This window comes from Taeniopygia guttata, chromosome 26 (genome assembly GCF_048771995.1).
Source record: "Taeniopygia guttata chromosome 26, bTaeGut7.mat, whole genome shotgun sequence".
Classification (NCBI taxonomy): domain Eukaryota; kingdom Metazoa; phylum Chordata; class Aves; order Passeriformes; family Estrildidae; genus Taeniopygia; species Taeniopygia guttata.
Genome location: NC_133051.1, coordinates 6,042,985 through 6,058,187, shown reverse-complemented (window position 1 = coordinate 6,058,187; position 15,203 = coordinate 6,042,985). Strand labels below are relative to the sequence as shown.

Below are 15,203 nucleotides of genomic sequence, written 5' to 3'. Positions count from 1 at the left end.
TGCACCACATTTTCCCTTCCCTTAAGTCCTATTCCCAATTAATGATGCAGTTCAAATGAGATTCTGCTTTTGGTCCCACACTTCTGCAGAACAGCAAAAATATTTCCAATCACACACATTCCCTGTCCCCCATCTGCTGCTACACAGAGCACTCAGCCCAAATGGAGGTTTGTTTTTCCTTTCACCCTGCCTAAGGCTGACTGAAGGCAGAAGCAGGAATCGTTTCCTAGCTGGAAATTTGGATTGCCAGTCTCCAGTGGGGCAGGCAGGAAAAGCCTTGCCTGGCACTGCCAAGCCTGCTCAAAGATGGGCTTCATCTCCTCCCCTGAGCCATCCCTCCCTGCCAGAACTTGTGATTCAGGGAGGAAAGAGGCTCCCAGAGATTCCATGGAGTCTCCTGAGACAGACAGAGCCTTTTAGGAATCACAGAATAATGAGGTTGGTAGAGACCTCTAAGATCATCAAGTCCAACCTGTGCCCTAACACCACAACCAGACTATAGCACCAAGTGCCAAGCTCAGTCTTTTTTTTAAACATATCCAGAGATGGTGATTCCACCGCCTCCCTAGGAAGACAATTCCAGTATTTTATTATTCTTTCAGTGAAATTTTTTTTCCTAATATCCAACCTAGCTGAGGAGCAGCACAAAGCACCGAGAGAAACACAGGAAAGTGCTCAGGGATGGATGTGTATGACCTGGCAGCAGCTCTGCCAGCACATTGATGGGAGCTGGAGCAGAGCTCACACCGAGATAATTGGGACTTCTGGCCCATCCCAGGAATTCTCCCCATCCTGGGGAGGGCTGCTCCTAACCCAGTGGGAACAACGCAGGAATGTGCTCAGGGATGGATCTGTAGGACCTACAGGACCTGGCAGCAGCTCTGCCAGCACATTGATGGGAGTTGGAGCAGAGCTCACACCGAGATAATTGGGAATTCTGGCCCATCCCAGGAATTCTCCCCGTCCTGGGGAGGGCTGCTCCGGCCCCAGTGGGAGCCCAGGTCACTGCAAGGCAGGAGCAAGAGTGAAACCAAGGACACAACAAAAACCTTCCTGCAGGCTCCAGGACCTGCCCTTGTCACCAAGGAGCCCAGAACACCCCAGGAGAAGGTTCTGTCCCAGCAGGGAGATGCCAGAACACAGATTTCACTGCCAGTTACACAACTGCAGGCACATCTCCTACACTGCACATTAGATCTCCTGATTTGTCAAGACTTTAAGAACACTAATGAGAGCAGCATCTCTGTAATCCTTTTAACTGCTTATGGTGTAGATAAAGCACGCTGAGCTAGACCACAGACATCAAAGCATGTCAGAAAGCACAAAACTGAAGTAAACTCAGGAGAAAAGTTGATTTTGCTTTCCTAAAAACAGAAAGGCTGCTAAAAACCCTGCCTCATAATCCAGCAGTATATCACTATGGAATACTGAAAAAACCTTCAGCTTCAAGTGGAAGCTGCTTTTAATCTACCACTCCCAACTCACACCTAAAGCTGCAACACAAGTGTTTTTCTTAATTGTAACTCAGAACTCTCTAAGTACCTTTTATATATTTAACACTTCCCAAGGGTAACTATGCTCCTCTGAATGCATCTCAAAACAGGTGATTTTTACAACAGGTTTCATCTTGAATTAGTTTCAATAAGACAAGTATTAAAAACCTGCTTTCTGCAGGCTGACATATTAATACCAACAATACATAAATACTGCCAGATTTCAAGGATGCTTGAGAGCTACAGTGAAGGCAGGGGAAAAGTTGATTTCTCTGTATTTCCAGTCCTGTAGGACCAAAACAGAGACATTCATGTCAACACTTTGGCTACTGTCCCCACTTCAGCTTGATATTCAGGAATCAGTGTGTGTTCCACTCATATAAATTGATCTAGCACCAGAAAAAAACTGGAATTTTCTGAATCTTCTTTGCTCCCCACCCACCCTTCTGGGCATTTCCTCTAGAATTCCCTCAGATGTTTGAGAGACCAGCTCTGCAACAACAAGGCTTCCTAAGCCAGTAAGAATTAACCTGTTCCCCCACCAAACCATCCTCTTGATCTGGGTTTTTAGTTTTTGTTTACAAACACTACAGAAGCCTCCAGGCCTGTGAGAGAAGGGGAGGTGGGGTGAAAGGAAAGAGGAACACACACAAGGAGCCAAGGAAACTCATCTGCTGCCTAAACCCACCACAGCAGCCAAAGCAAAATAAGGAACTTTTACAACAAGCACCACACTGAGGGCTCCACATTCACTTCTTGGCTTCAAGTCCAAGCTGACTTCAATCAATTTAAAATAAACACACGACAGCCCAACCCAACCCCACTGAAATCTCACAGAGAACAAAAAGCAGTAATGGAATAATTAAGAGAGTTATTGATCTGAATGAGGATGGCATGGATCTGATGAGATCATGGACACAAACAGGGGAGGGCAGATAATGCACATGATGTACAAGATCTAAAAATCCCTTTGCACTTCAGCAGCACCCAATGGATCCTCTCCATCACTGGGACATTGCAGGGAGTCTTTCCAGCAGTTCAAATTTATAAATTCAAAGTTTATTCAAATACTGACCCCAAACATTTGTGTTCCTAAACACCTCTACTTACACACTAGGTTTCCTATTTTCATAAGACACAAGTCCTTTAACATCAGCTCTGATGTGTAGCACAAAAATCTTTATCAATTCTTTAGTTGCTTCGTAACATTTGGCATACTGAAACTATATAAAAAAAGAGGATAAATAAGTAAGTTTGACCTCAATAAAGTAAAATGTTTGGCCTAAAATAAAATGTTTGAAGTGTGTTATGGACATGTTGAACAGGAGCCAAGAGCAGATCCTTCACAAGAGAGGAATGTGTCCCAGGCTGCACGAGCAGGACAAGGACAGCCATCCCTCCTTGTGAGAAGCAGAAAAACAGAAACTTCCACAGACACTGAGGGATTTGAGGTGCACAGCAAGGGATGGACAGTGTCATTGGCACTGCTAAAAATGAAGGGATGGGACTATTTTCAAGCTAAAACGATTTATTGCTCAGATAAACATCAGTCTCAGAGGCTGTGAGATTTTAGAGGCGCAAGCACTCAGCCATAGCTCAAGAGTAGTCACAAGTTCTTTGTTACAAGGTAATATAGAACTTTCTAAGCCAATAGAAAAGGCCACAGGATTTATTTTGCTTTTCTAACCTATCACCTTTACTCTCTTCTGCTGCACTGTGGATGCTTTTGTCCGATGGCTTCTGCCTCACATGCACACAGATGCTTCTTTTATAACTTCTAACTTCTTGGCTTATTCTATACAACCCCAGCCCTATATTATAACCCTTCACCATCTTCTCAATACAGTTTCTCACTTACTTAAGGCATATTCTTACTTATATCTGTAGAAACATAAGTTTATGATTTTTCTGCTTAATGTCTGTGGATTGTATTTTTACATCGATCCAAGCTTCTTCCAAGGCTGCAGATCAAACCCTTCAGTGTCTGTGGAAGTTTCTGTTTTTCTGATTGGCACAGGACAGTGCCAGCAGGAAGAAAGGGATTTCTGCAGCCCAGGGTGCTGGAGGATGGTCCAGCACTGCTCACCCCAGCACACCTGGAGCAGGCTGGAGGAACCTGCTGTCACTGCTGTCACCAGACCAGCCTGGCCAGGGGTGGGGCTGGGCACACCTGGCCCTGCTGCCCCACTGCACTCACGTTTGTGCCAAAGAATGGCTTCAAATTCTGCTGATCCACGGGAGACAGCCTGAAACTATCTCATCATCCCCTGACAATCAACTTCCCAAAACCCAATTTCTGTCGAGCAAGCAGCACCATTTGAGACATCTGGTTCCACACACAGCCTTGGGCTGGGGGCAGAACCACACTGATTCCCCCACAGAAGATAATTAATGTCCTCTCTTACAACTGATGTCTCAGGTTTAGCTTTCCTATTTTTCAGATTCTGTACTCCTTTTGTGTGCAGTTCTTAGCTTCGTATTAGGGGATGGTGAGCTCTCTTCAGAGTAGGGAGACAAAACAATTCCTTCTCTAGCTGGGGACCAAGAACAGCCACTCAAATTTCAGGCTCAAGAGCATAAACAACGTGGGATGAAGAGAGAAAAAGGAGAAGAATGGGACTTCATGGGCTAAAGCTGGAATTGAACAATTAACTCCATTATGCAAATGGAGCAGAACTTATAAAAGTGAGAGACCCCATGGCCCATTGTCCATTTTGTGACCATTTTGGTTCATCTTGGGTGCAGCCCTGGCTGGGCTCTTGTGCTGCCCAAGGTGGATCCATTGAGGCCTTTTAATAAATCTCTACTTTATTTTTTAACTCTGACTGGTCTCTGTTCTAGCTCAGCCTTCTCAAGGCATCACAATGACAACAAAACTTCCCAGTTCAGGAAATATTTGCAAGCACTTGTGCAATCCAGTAACTCCAGCTTCCGTTCCAGCTCAGGCTTGGCACCAGCCCTCTCAGGAATGAATCTCTGCCAGGTCCCATTTACTGGGTGACAACTCCAATAGTAGTTACTCCACGTGCATAATATTTATTTCTCTTAGCGCTGCAAGGGTCCAAGCATGTTTCTGCACAGCCATACATCAAAACCTGCTCTAATTTCAGTAATTAGACCTTGAAACAAACACTCACAGGTCAAGGGAGTGATACAATCAGATTGAAATCTGTCAGAATAAAAATACATTTTAAAAAATTATGTGCTTTCAAGGTCCACTCCTAACTCAGTGTTTTTTGTTTTTTGAACAATCCTTGACTCTATGGCAATTATCACACACTGAACTTACAATACATCATATGTAATAATAAAAAAAAATTACAGCTGCCACAGATATTCATTCTTGTAAAAGTAACACATGCCTTAATGTTCCCTGATGGAAATATTTTACAATACACTAATAATTTGGACTGAAATTTAAGTTTCACAGCAAGATTTTTAGTAAGCCCAGAACATGAACTGAACATTTTCCAGACTCATGCTGGGCTCCAGCATATATTCATGAGTCTCACTTAAGAACACAGAAAAAAAGTAAAGCATCAAGAGAGTTCAGGCGATGTCTACTCACATCCAGTTTAATAAAACTTAAGATGCTGCCTTCACACAGCTTAAAGAGCCTTATTTGATGCAGGAATATTCATTCTTCTTGACTGAAAATACAGTAACTACCACCAAACTCAGTGTAAGGGACATGCCACATCCTCATACACATCAGACCTTTTACGTCCTCCTCTCACAGCAAATTAAAAAAACCAAAAAACTTCAGGTGTGATTAATACAACACAGCAACACTGGGTGCAGGAGGTGGATTCAGCCCAACAAACCAGTTTCTGGTACATCACAGCTCTGGGTAGTAAATGTGTTGTTCCTCGGTTTACACACACAACCAACTGTGGAGGGTTTTCAGCTCATTTGGTTTTTCAGCCTAATCATAATTGTGACATTCCCAAGGAGCTGGGAGAGCTCTAAGCTCTCTCTACTCAGATAATCTTCTTTAGAGAGATTGTAAATATCTCATCCAGGCAGTGAAACCACAAAACAACCTCTCCTCCAGGAGCAGGAGCAGTGGGTGCAGGAAAAGTTGTTTTACAGTATCTGTTACAGCCTGAAACCTCTAACTTTGAAGTCAGCTTTTGTTTTTCAGAATACTGTGATACAAATGCAGGCATTTTCTTGAAACCTCTTCAACCTGAAAGGAGGAGTCCAGCTGGACAGCTGAAACACCATCCAAAATCATCTATCCACCAAATAAAATGCACATTCCCACAACCAATTAGGAAATTAAACTGAATATGAGATGCTACTTTTCATGTTAAACAAATGCATATGCTTTAAATATATGAAACAAAGACTCTTCTCTTTTTTCCCTACATAAATGTAATCAACAGCAAAATAAACCTTCTTCACCAGCAAAATAGGTATGACCCACCAAGAACTTGTTTTTAATACAGCAAACCACAACTTCAGATAATTGTTTTAAGCTTTAGTTAGGAGTTCTCTAACTTTTAGGAATTGAGATGATTCTTCTGCCTTCTTTAGCAGTGGCTCTGAAGGGAGCAGAGATGCTGACCCAGACCCAGCACCACTCTGTCCAGGAGGGCAGAGGGAGCTCCAGCAGGAAGGTGCTGTCACTCAGAGAACTGCCCTGTGGGCACCAACCTCACATTCCATTTCCACAGCTTTTACCCAATAAATACACATATCTACTGTTTTAAGTCCTGACAGCTCTCACTGAGCAAACTCTCAAACTAATTAAGAAAGCAGCCAGGAAAATATCACTTGTATTTTTCTGGTTTATGTGAAGAGTTGCAGAAAGACGGCAGGGACACAATGCAGCAGTGAGAGCCTGCAGCAAGGTGTAACCTGCCTCAGGTACAGCTACAGGCTCCACTTCTCTTTCATTCTTCCTTCATGAAAAAACACCTGCTCGTCATGAAGGAGACTTGAGAATCAGCAGAAGTGGAAGTAACACTTCACACTTTGTGACTGCCAGAACGGGGAAGGAACCTGCGTGACAAAGCACTGTGGTGCATCTCAGGAGGCTCAGAATGTCCATTTTCTATCTGATCTGCTGGTAACCATCTCCCGTGCCACTCAACCAATTCCACTCTCAAGGTGCAGAGAGCTGCCCACAAAAATGCCTCTGCTGGTCCATGGCCCATCCTCAGCTGAGGATGAGCCAGTCCTACTGTATTTCAGGGTGTACTTTTTATCCTAACTGGAAAGCACCAAATATAAAAGAAACAATTTTTTCTTTAAAACTCCCCCAGGAGATTCCCTCTAGAAATTGGAAATATTAGACTCCAGCCAAATTTTGGCCCAAAAGTATTTGCTATTTCCCTAAGGAAACAAGGATTAAATACCATAAATACCCAGGGAACAAGAAGAGCCATGAGGATATAGCTGCCAGTTCCTGTGCTGGTGCAGGCTGAGGTGCCACCACAGCTGGATCCACAGCCCTACAGGACACTCCCACAACAGCACCTCTGTTGGAAGGCACCTCTGCAGATCACCCAGTCCAGCCCTCTGCCGAGGCAGGGCCACCTGGAGCAGGTGACACACAGGAATGTGTCCAGGTGGGTTTGGAATGTGTCCAGAGAGGGAGACTCCACCCATTCCCTGGGCAGCTGCTCCAGGGCTCTGCCACCCTCCATGAAAGAATTTATTTCTCATTCAGGTGGAGCTCCTTGTGTTAGAATTTATGGCCACTGCTCCTTGTTCTGCCCTGGGCACCACTGGAAAGAGCCTGACACCATCCTCTGACCCAGCCTGGAAATATTCCTACGGATTGATGGGATCCCCTCTCAGTCTTCCCTTCTCCAGCCTAAACAGCCTCAGCCCCACAGTCTTTCCTGACATCTAAGATGCTCCAGACCCCTGCACCTTGTTCACATCACCCAAAACATTTTATTCCAACAGTCCAAACATGACGTCTTTCTACACCAAAGCACACCAACAAGCATTCTTAAAATGTGTGCAACAAGAAGTGATATTCCAGTTTGTACACAGTGGTTCCCACACCTGTGGGGAGGACACCTCCCACAGACACAGCAGGACTCAAGATAATCCTGCTAATTAAAAGAAACCCTGCTTCCCAAGTTCTGTGTGTTTCACTGGCATATCACTGCCCTGTGAGGGTGGGCAGGCCCTGGCACAGGTGCCCAGAGCAGCTGTGGCTGCCCCTGGATCCCTGGAAGTGTCCAAAGCCAGGCTGGATGGGGCTTGGAACAACCTGGGACAATGGAAGTTGTCTCTTCGCAGGGCAGGGGTGGGACTGGATGAGCTTTAAAGTCCCCTCCAAACCAAATCACTCTGTCACTCTATGATTTAACACAAAATGTAGAATCTGGAATTTAAAAACACAGATCACAAAACCATCTGAGTGCTTTACTGAGTGCATTGGCAAACTGTATTTAAATACATCATTTTTTTAAGACCAATGAACTTTCTAAGATCACATCCTATATGGACTTCTGAACATTCTGGATGAAAAATATCTCTACCATGCCAGGTTAATTTTTTCACTGGGGAATACAGGAAGGGCTTGAGTGCAAAGATGTCACCAAACAAGGTCTCGCTGACCATAGAGCCCATTTAGGACCTGCAAAACCACTTACTAGGGCCCTGCTTTTCTGTACACCACAGCCCCATGAGTCACCCCATCTAAAGCTCCCGAAGCTTTCCAATTCCATCCCTGAACACATATTAGAAAAGAAAACTCAAACCCAAGCTGTGGTTCTGCTAAGAACAGGTGGAAGGAGCAGTGCACTCCTGTTCCCTGGTACAAGTCCTGTAGAGGCAGAGCTGACAAACAGCACCACAAGGTTTTATCTCAGCGCACAGCAAAGCAGGTGCAGTGCACACGGCGTTCCCACCTGGGCAGGTAATGCTCCCACAGTGAATCTCAATTTAACCAGACACGCTTCACCCCAGCAGCTGCCCACCCCCTTCCCCACTCGCCTCCCTGTGTCACCTGAGAGCCAAAACACAACAGACAGAAGGACGGAATCACAGAATATTTGGGGTTGGAAAGGGCCTTTAAAGGTCATTAGTGCAACCCTCCCCTGTCAGGAGCAGGGACATCTTAGATTCGAGCAGCTTGCTCAGAGCCTGGTCCAGCCTGACACTGAATGTTTCCACCGCCTCCCTGAGCAATTTGTTCCGATGTTTTAACACCCTCATGGTAAACATTTCTTTCTTGCACTTAATCTAAATCGATCCTGCTCCAGTTTAAAACCATTATCCCCAGCCCTATCGCAACAGGTGCTGCCAAAAACACTGCCCCCATTTTTATTACAGATTCCCTTTAGGCAGCGAAAAGGGCTTTAGGGTCTCCCTGGAGAGAGGGAGAAGGATCTTTTCTCCGGGCTGAACGATCCCGATCCCCCCAGCCTTCCCTGGGAGCGGAGCTGCTCCACCCTCCGAGCAACTCTGCCCGCTCCAACAGGTCCGCGTCGCTCCCTCCCTCCCGCGACGGAAACCCCCGGCCGCGATTTCCATCCCAGCACTGCCGAGCCCCGCCGCCGCTGCGGTCCCGATCCCGACACTCCCGATCCCGACACTCCCGAGCCCCGCCGCCGCTGCGGTCCCGATCCCGACACTCCCGATCCCCGCGGCTCCCGAGCCCCGCCGCCGCTGCCTCCCGCAGCAGCCGCGCTCCCGGCGGGCCCGGCCAGCCCCGGGGAGCCCCGCGCTGGGGCGGGCTGGCGGCGGGATGTCCCGGCGGAGCCCCGCTCGCCGCGCTCACCTTGCTGCACGTCGCCGTTGGCGCCGCCGGGCACGGGCACGGTGAGCTGGCGCTCGGGCTCGGGCAGGCAGCGGCGGCAGAAGGAGTGCAGGCAGGGCAGCAGCTTGGGCTCGGCCTCCCGCCGGCTCTGCAGGCTCTGCGCGCACACCGCGCACGTGTCCAGCAGCGAGAACGGCCCCGGCGCCGCGGGCGTCAGCGGCGGCACCGGGCTGGGGCCGGGCCCCGCCGCCGCACCGGGCCCCGCCGCCGCCTCGGCCTCGGCCTCGCCGCCGCCGCGCTCCGCCGCCGCCGCCCCGGGGCTCTCGCGCTCCTCGGGCGGCGCGGCGGCGGACGGCGAGCCGGCGGGAGGCTCCAGGCCGCCGCCGCCGCCCGGTGCGGCCTCGGCGGCCGCGTCCCCGCCGCCGCCGCCTCCTTTGTTTTCCGCCATGTTTCCTCCTTTGAACCCGACCCCGCTCCGCGCACGCTCCGCGTCACCGCGTCACCGGGCGGGACCGGGCGGGAACGGCGCCGCGCACGCGCGCGCGCTCCCGCGGCAACGGCGCGGCCGCGAGGGCGGGTCGTGACGTCACCGGGAGGCGGGGCTCTGAGCCCCGGGGTGAGAGCCTATTGGGCGGTGGTGGAGGCAGGGGCGTGGCCACGCCCCCTCGGGAACGCCCCCGGGTACGGGGATGGGGAACGGAGCACCGGGAATAGGGAACCGGACTGGGGAATAACGCACCGGGAATAGGGAACAGGGCACCGGAATTGGGAATAACGCACCGGGAATAGGGAACAGCACACCGGGAATAGGGAACAGGGAACCGGGAATAGGGAACAGGACACCGGGAATAGGGAACGGAGCACCGGGAATAGGGAACCGGGAATGGGGAACAGCGCGCCGGGAATAGGGAACAGGGAACCGGGAATAGGGAAGAGCGCACCGGGAATAGGGAACGGAGCACCGGGAATAGGGAACCGGACTGGGGAATAACGCACCGGGAATAGGGAACAGGGCACCGGAATTGGGAATAACGCACCGGGAATAGGGAACAGCACACCGGGAATAGGGAACAGGGCACCGGACTGGGGAATAACGCACCGGGAATAGGGAACAGAGCACCGGGAATAGGGAACGGAGCACCGGGAATAGGGAACGGAGCACCGAGCTGGGGAATAACGCACCGGGCTGGGGAACAGGGCACCGGGAATGGGGAACAGGGCACCGAGAATAGCGAATAGCGCACAGGGCTGGGGAATAACGCACCGGGCTGGGGAATACCCATCGAGAGGGGGAATACCGCAGCGCGGTGGGGAATAACCCTTCCGGACGGGAAATGACACACACAGGCTGGGAAATAACCCCTGCGGGAGGGGAATGACCCACCGGACGGGGAATCACGCGTGAAGGCGGGGAATACCCAGTGGGCTGGGGAATAACGCCCCGGGAAGGGGAATCACCCATTGGCACAGGGAATAACACACCGGGGTGGGGGAATGGGGCATCAGGATAGGGAATAACCCATTGGGATAGGGAATAATGCACTGGGGTGGAGGAATAACCCCTTGGGATAGGGAATAATGCACTGGGGTGGAGGAATAACCCCTTGGGATAGGGAATAACACATTGGGATGGGGAATAATGCACCGGAGTGGAGGAATAACCTATTGGGATAGGGAATACTGCACTGGGGATGAGGGAATAACCCATTAGGAAAAGGAATACTGCAGCGGGGTGGGGGAATGGGGCACTGGGATAGGGAATAACCCATTGGGAAAGGGAATAATGCACTGGGGTGGAGGAATAACCCCTTGGGATAGGGAGCAAAGCATGGGGATGGGGAATACCCATGGGAAATGGGTATAGGGACCAGGATGGGGGATAATGGACCATAATGGGGAACAGGGTACCAGGACAGGAAACAGCAGACCTGGATTGGGAATATCACCCTGGGATGATGAATGGAGCAGTGGGATGGGGAATGGCACACTGGCATAGGGAGAAGGAAACTGGGGCATGGAGCAGTGCATCAGGATGGGAGTCAGAGCATGGGGACAGGGAACAGCCAGTGGGAGCAGGATGATCAGGAATTATACCCTGGGATGAGGAACAGTGCAGGTGGTGGCATGTGGCAGCAGCTCTCTGGCTACAGAGAGGAACACAACTTGCCCAGGCATTGTCCTGGGGAAAGTCTGTGAGATCAGAGAAAACAATGAGAAACAGTTCTTATCTACACTTGCTGCAGCTGGTATTGTGAACATGTGGAATGTGTTGTGGAGATTTGTTTACCAAAGGGTGGTTTCTTAATTAGCCAATGCTGATGGTGTTTGGACTGGAGGACCAATTAGGTCAATCTGTATCATAACTGTCTATAAAAGCAATGGGTTTCTTAATAATGATATAATATAATAAAGAGATTGATCAGCCTTCTGGGAATCATGGAGTCAGTGCTAATTATTACCCAGCTGGGGCCCACTGCAGTGACAGTGGCACCAGAGTGGGCACTGCATGGCCCAGTGCTGCAGAGAGAGACTTCCCCACCACAAATTCCAGTTTCCCACCACTTCCCCTGCAGGAGATTCTCAGGGTTCACCTGGCCATGCCACGTCCTCCACAGCTCCCAGGCTTTAGACATGAAGCAGAAACCAGAGAAATAGCAAAACAGGATTTATTAAAGGCATAGGGGAAAACACAACAACACCAGCTCCTGCTTTAAGTATATAAAAAGTGAAACAATTCACAGTACATTGAGTGGTGCCTGTGACACATTTAAACAGGATGTTTTGAGTCCACCCTGCTTCCTTCTAGAATTTAAAACAAGGAAAAGAAATGATGGAAATATTCTTTTACCACCTCACACATCTACAACTAGAAGTGTCTACAGACACAGCATCTCCAAAGTGTCTGGTTTGTAGTTTTTAACACATGCAGCACTAAGTCAGGATTGAGTCACTGAAAGTCTTGCTGGATATTCTCCTTGTTTGCTTCCCCATGCTGCTGCTTGATTTGTGAAATTTCATTTTCCAGCTGCACAATTGTTCGTTCAATCTCATAATTTTTACTGACAAGAGAGACCCACCTGGAAGGGAAAAGAAATAAAAAGAGCCTTTAGGTGTTATGTAAACGTCCTCTGGTTAAAAATCAAAGACAACCATTCTTCCAAATCAAGCAGAAATACTAAATAATGCTATAGTTGACATCAATGGTCGTTGGAACAACCAAAGTGACAATAATTTTTAACCCTGTTAAACCTGAAAACACAAACAATGTAGTGACTAGACTCATCCACCAACTGCCAATATTGAGACAAAGAACAGTTTAAGACAATTTAGGAAATTTGAAGCAGCTAATAAATATACTCTTTTCCTACCTGTTGATTCACTCAATCTCAGTAAATATAATATGGAACCAAACTACAAATACTTTAAAACACTTCCTGCAAAGCAACAGTATCCTACAGCAGCACCAAAGGATCACTGAATTTCAAGTGGAAGAAGAATTTCAAGTAAATTTCAAGCAATGGAGAAAGCTGTGGAAGGGTTAACAGAGAAATGTCAATACTCACGTGGATTCCATCTCTCTCAGCTTAGCCCCAGCTGTGAGCTGCATGTTCTTCCTCTGCCAGTTCAGGTCTTGAATGTTTTTCCTGGGGAGAAAAGGATGCATTTTTATTTCCTCATTTCTTTGGCATCTGCAGTACCTGTTGCTAATTTCCAAGTACACTCAATCCCTAGAAGTACTGCCAGAAAATATTTGTGCAGCCAGGAGTGTAATGACAACATCCAGATGGACAAATCTCAGTACAGGGCTCACAGAGAACCCTGAGATAAATAAAAATAAAAGACCAAACCCAACATCGGGGAAGATGTCCTTACAGAGACAACTGCACACTAAATTATCAGTAGTGAAATGAAAGCATTGCTACATTTCAGGGAGGGTTCCACAAATCCAGAGCAGAGGTTTAAACAAATCAAACACAGAATTTTGAGTAGAACAGACATGATGAATGGGTCTGGGGAAGGCAGGGTCACATTTCTTCATCATTGTTTTTACTGGGTCTTTTTCCCTGTGACCATGGCACCAGCCAGCATACACATCTTCCTTTGTACAGCTTATGGGGAGAGAAAGGTTCACTTCCAATTTCAGTACAAAAATATAAATAAAAATAACCCACCTCAATTTCTGAAGCTCTTTCTGGGCTTGTTCTATCATATGAACCAGATGCCTGATGACAGAATGCAAGCAAAGCATTAAAAACCACACAAGTGCTAAAATTTCAGCCCCATTTCATCTGACATTTAACTTCTCAGAGTTCAGGATTCAACAAGCACATGCAGCACCTTGTCCCAGCCAGCAGATCCTTTACCTGCTTCCCTTCTCCTGAGTTCAGGAACCCTCTGCCTTCTCCCTGAGCTACGTTTGGCATTTCTTTGACCTACTCTTCTATCTAAGGCTCAGCCAACCCTTCTCAAAAGTGGACATCAACATTCTCTATCTGAATTAACCCCAGTACTTCCTGCAGCCATACTCTACAACCTCTTCTTGGCTTTTGTACCAGCTTTATTATGGCTCCAGGCTAAGCCCAGGATCTGTAGTAACTCATCTCCATTTCCACCAGTGAGTTATTTCTTCACAGGCTATCAAGAGCCTTAATTAACACCCACCAGCATCAACAATAACCCACAACATTCAAGAGTGGGATGCATTAAACACATTCTGTTTCGTGGCCACAGAGACAGCTTTGGGAACAGCCTCCTCTTTCACTCACAGCTCTCATCTATTCCAGGCTACATTCTAGAGATCCCCACCAGATTTACACCCAATAAACACACAGAAATTCAACACGGAACTTGGAGGCCTTACTCGTTGTACACCTTCCAGGCGTTGCAGCCGTGCTGGGACATGAGCTCCAGGTTCTCAATGCGCACGGCCTGGTGCTCCAGCTGTGCCATGGAGTTGTTCACACACTCCTGCCACGCCGTGATGTCGTTCTTCTGCCCGGAGGAGGGGGCGGGCAGCTCGTACCTGCAACGGGAACGGGGCACCGGGCACGGATCACCCAGGGCACGGCTCACCCAGGGCACCGGGCATGGGTCACCCAGGGCACCGGGCACGGCTCACCCGGGACACAGCTCACCCGGGACACTGGGCATGGCTCATCCGGGACACGGCTCACCTGGGACACAGCTCACCCGGGACACTGGGCATGGCTCACCCGGGACACGGCTCACCCGGGACACGGCTCACCCGGGACACCGGGCATGGGTCACCCGGGACACGGCTCACCCGGGACAGGCACTGCCCTGCCGGCCCCACTCACCTCTTCATACTGAGCAGCTCCAGGGGCTGCCGGGCCGCCAGGCGCTCGAACTCGTTCCGCATGATCTCGGTCTGCGGGGAAGGCAGCGGTGAGGGACAGGGGCGGGGAGGATGGAGACAGAACACAAATGGGTAACGGGGGAGGGACAGCCGGGGCAGGGCGGACAGACACAGGAGGGTACGGGCACACGAGAGGGGTACGGGGGAAGGACGGGAACACGCAGGGTCTGTCCCAGCCAGGTCACGGAGCGGGGACAGGCGGGGTACGGGGGCACCGGGCCGGCTCTGGGAGCTGCCAGGACGCCTCAGCTCACCTCGAAGGCGCTGTAGTCGTGCGCGGGCAGGTAGCTCAGGTAGTTCTTGGTCGGGCGGTACCGCCGCGTCTCCTCCTCCACCAGCGCCGCGGCCTATCGCACACGGGGCGTCAGGCAGGCGGACAGCCCGCCCGCCGCCCCGGCCCCTCCCCGCCGCCGCCGCGGCCCCGCACGCACCGCCTCCCGCACGCCCGGCGCCTCGTAGCCCTGGTCGAAGTAGGGCAGCGCATCCACCACCACATCCCCGGCCACCAGCCCCGGGCCCGACATCTTGGCCGCGCGCACTGCGCGTGCGCATACACGTCACGGCCGGCGGGCGCGCACACGGCTCGGGCACAAACCCCGCCCCCGAG

The 15,203-nt window shown here is 49.8% G+C and overlaps 2 protein-coding genes across 4 annotated transcripts in view; both read right to left on the bottom strand.

Annotated features, from left to right (window-relative positions):
• The window catches only part of TRIM33 (tripartite motif containing 33), a 44,126-nt gene extending 34,422 nt beyond the window's left edge, over positions 1 to 9,704 (bottom strand). Inside the window, exon 1 of one of the 2 annotated variants that reach the window (XM_072918934.1) lies at positions 9,241 to 9,704. In XM_072918934.1, the coding sequence (XP_072775035.1) occupies positions 9,241 to 9,667 (427 nt within the window). In that variant the 5' untranslated portion in view covers positions 9,668 to 9,704. The remainder of the gene's footprint in view (positions 1 to 9,240) is intronic. The other variant, XM_030292149.4, reaches the window with a different exon arrangement.
• Positions 9,705 to 11,871: 2,167 nt separating this feature from the next.
• BCAS2 (BCAS2 pre-mRNA processing factor) lies at positions 11,872 to 15,185 on the bottom strand. 2 transcript variants are annotated; one of them, XM_012570915.5, is made up of 7 exons: positions 15,028 to 15,185; positions 14,851 to 14,943; positions 14,538 to 14,608; positions 14,081 to 14,242; positions 13,392 to 13,442; positions 12,783 to 12,863; positions 11,872 to 12,296 (listed from the first exon to the last, which is right to left on the bottom strand). In XM_012570915.5, exons 1-7 carry the CDS (start codon positions 15,118 to 15,120, stop codon positions 12,167 to 12,169), a joined length of 681 nt encoding a protein of 226 aa, XP_012426369.1. In that variant the 5' UTR covers positions 15,121 to 15,185; the 3' UTR covers positions 11,872 to 12,166.
• Between the last annotated feature and the right edge of the window lie 18 nt (positions 15,186 to 15,203).

What these genes read in the sequence shown, in the direction of transcription:
- BCAS2 (XM_012570915.5), bottom strand. Translation starts at nt 15,120, where the DNA reads ATGTCGGGCCCGGGGCTGGTGGCCGGGGATGTGGTGGTGGATGCGCTG. An exon ending in CGCCGGGCGTGCGGGAGGCG is followed by an intron (nt 14,944 to 15,027) that starts GTGCGTGCGGGG and finishes CGTGTGCGATAG; the next exon opens with GCCGCGGCGCTGGTGGAGGA. An exon ending in CTGAGAGAGATGGAATCCAC is followed by an intron (nt 12,297 to 12,782) that starts GTGAGTATTGAC and finishes TTTCCCTTCCAG; the next exon opens with GTGGGTCTCTCTTGTCAGTA.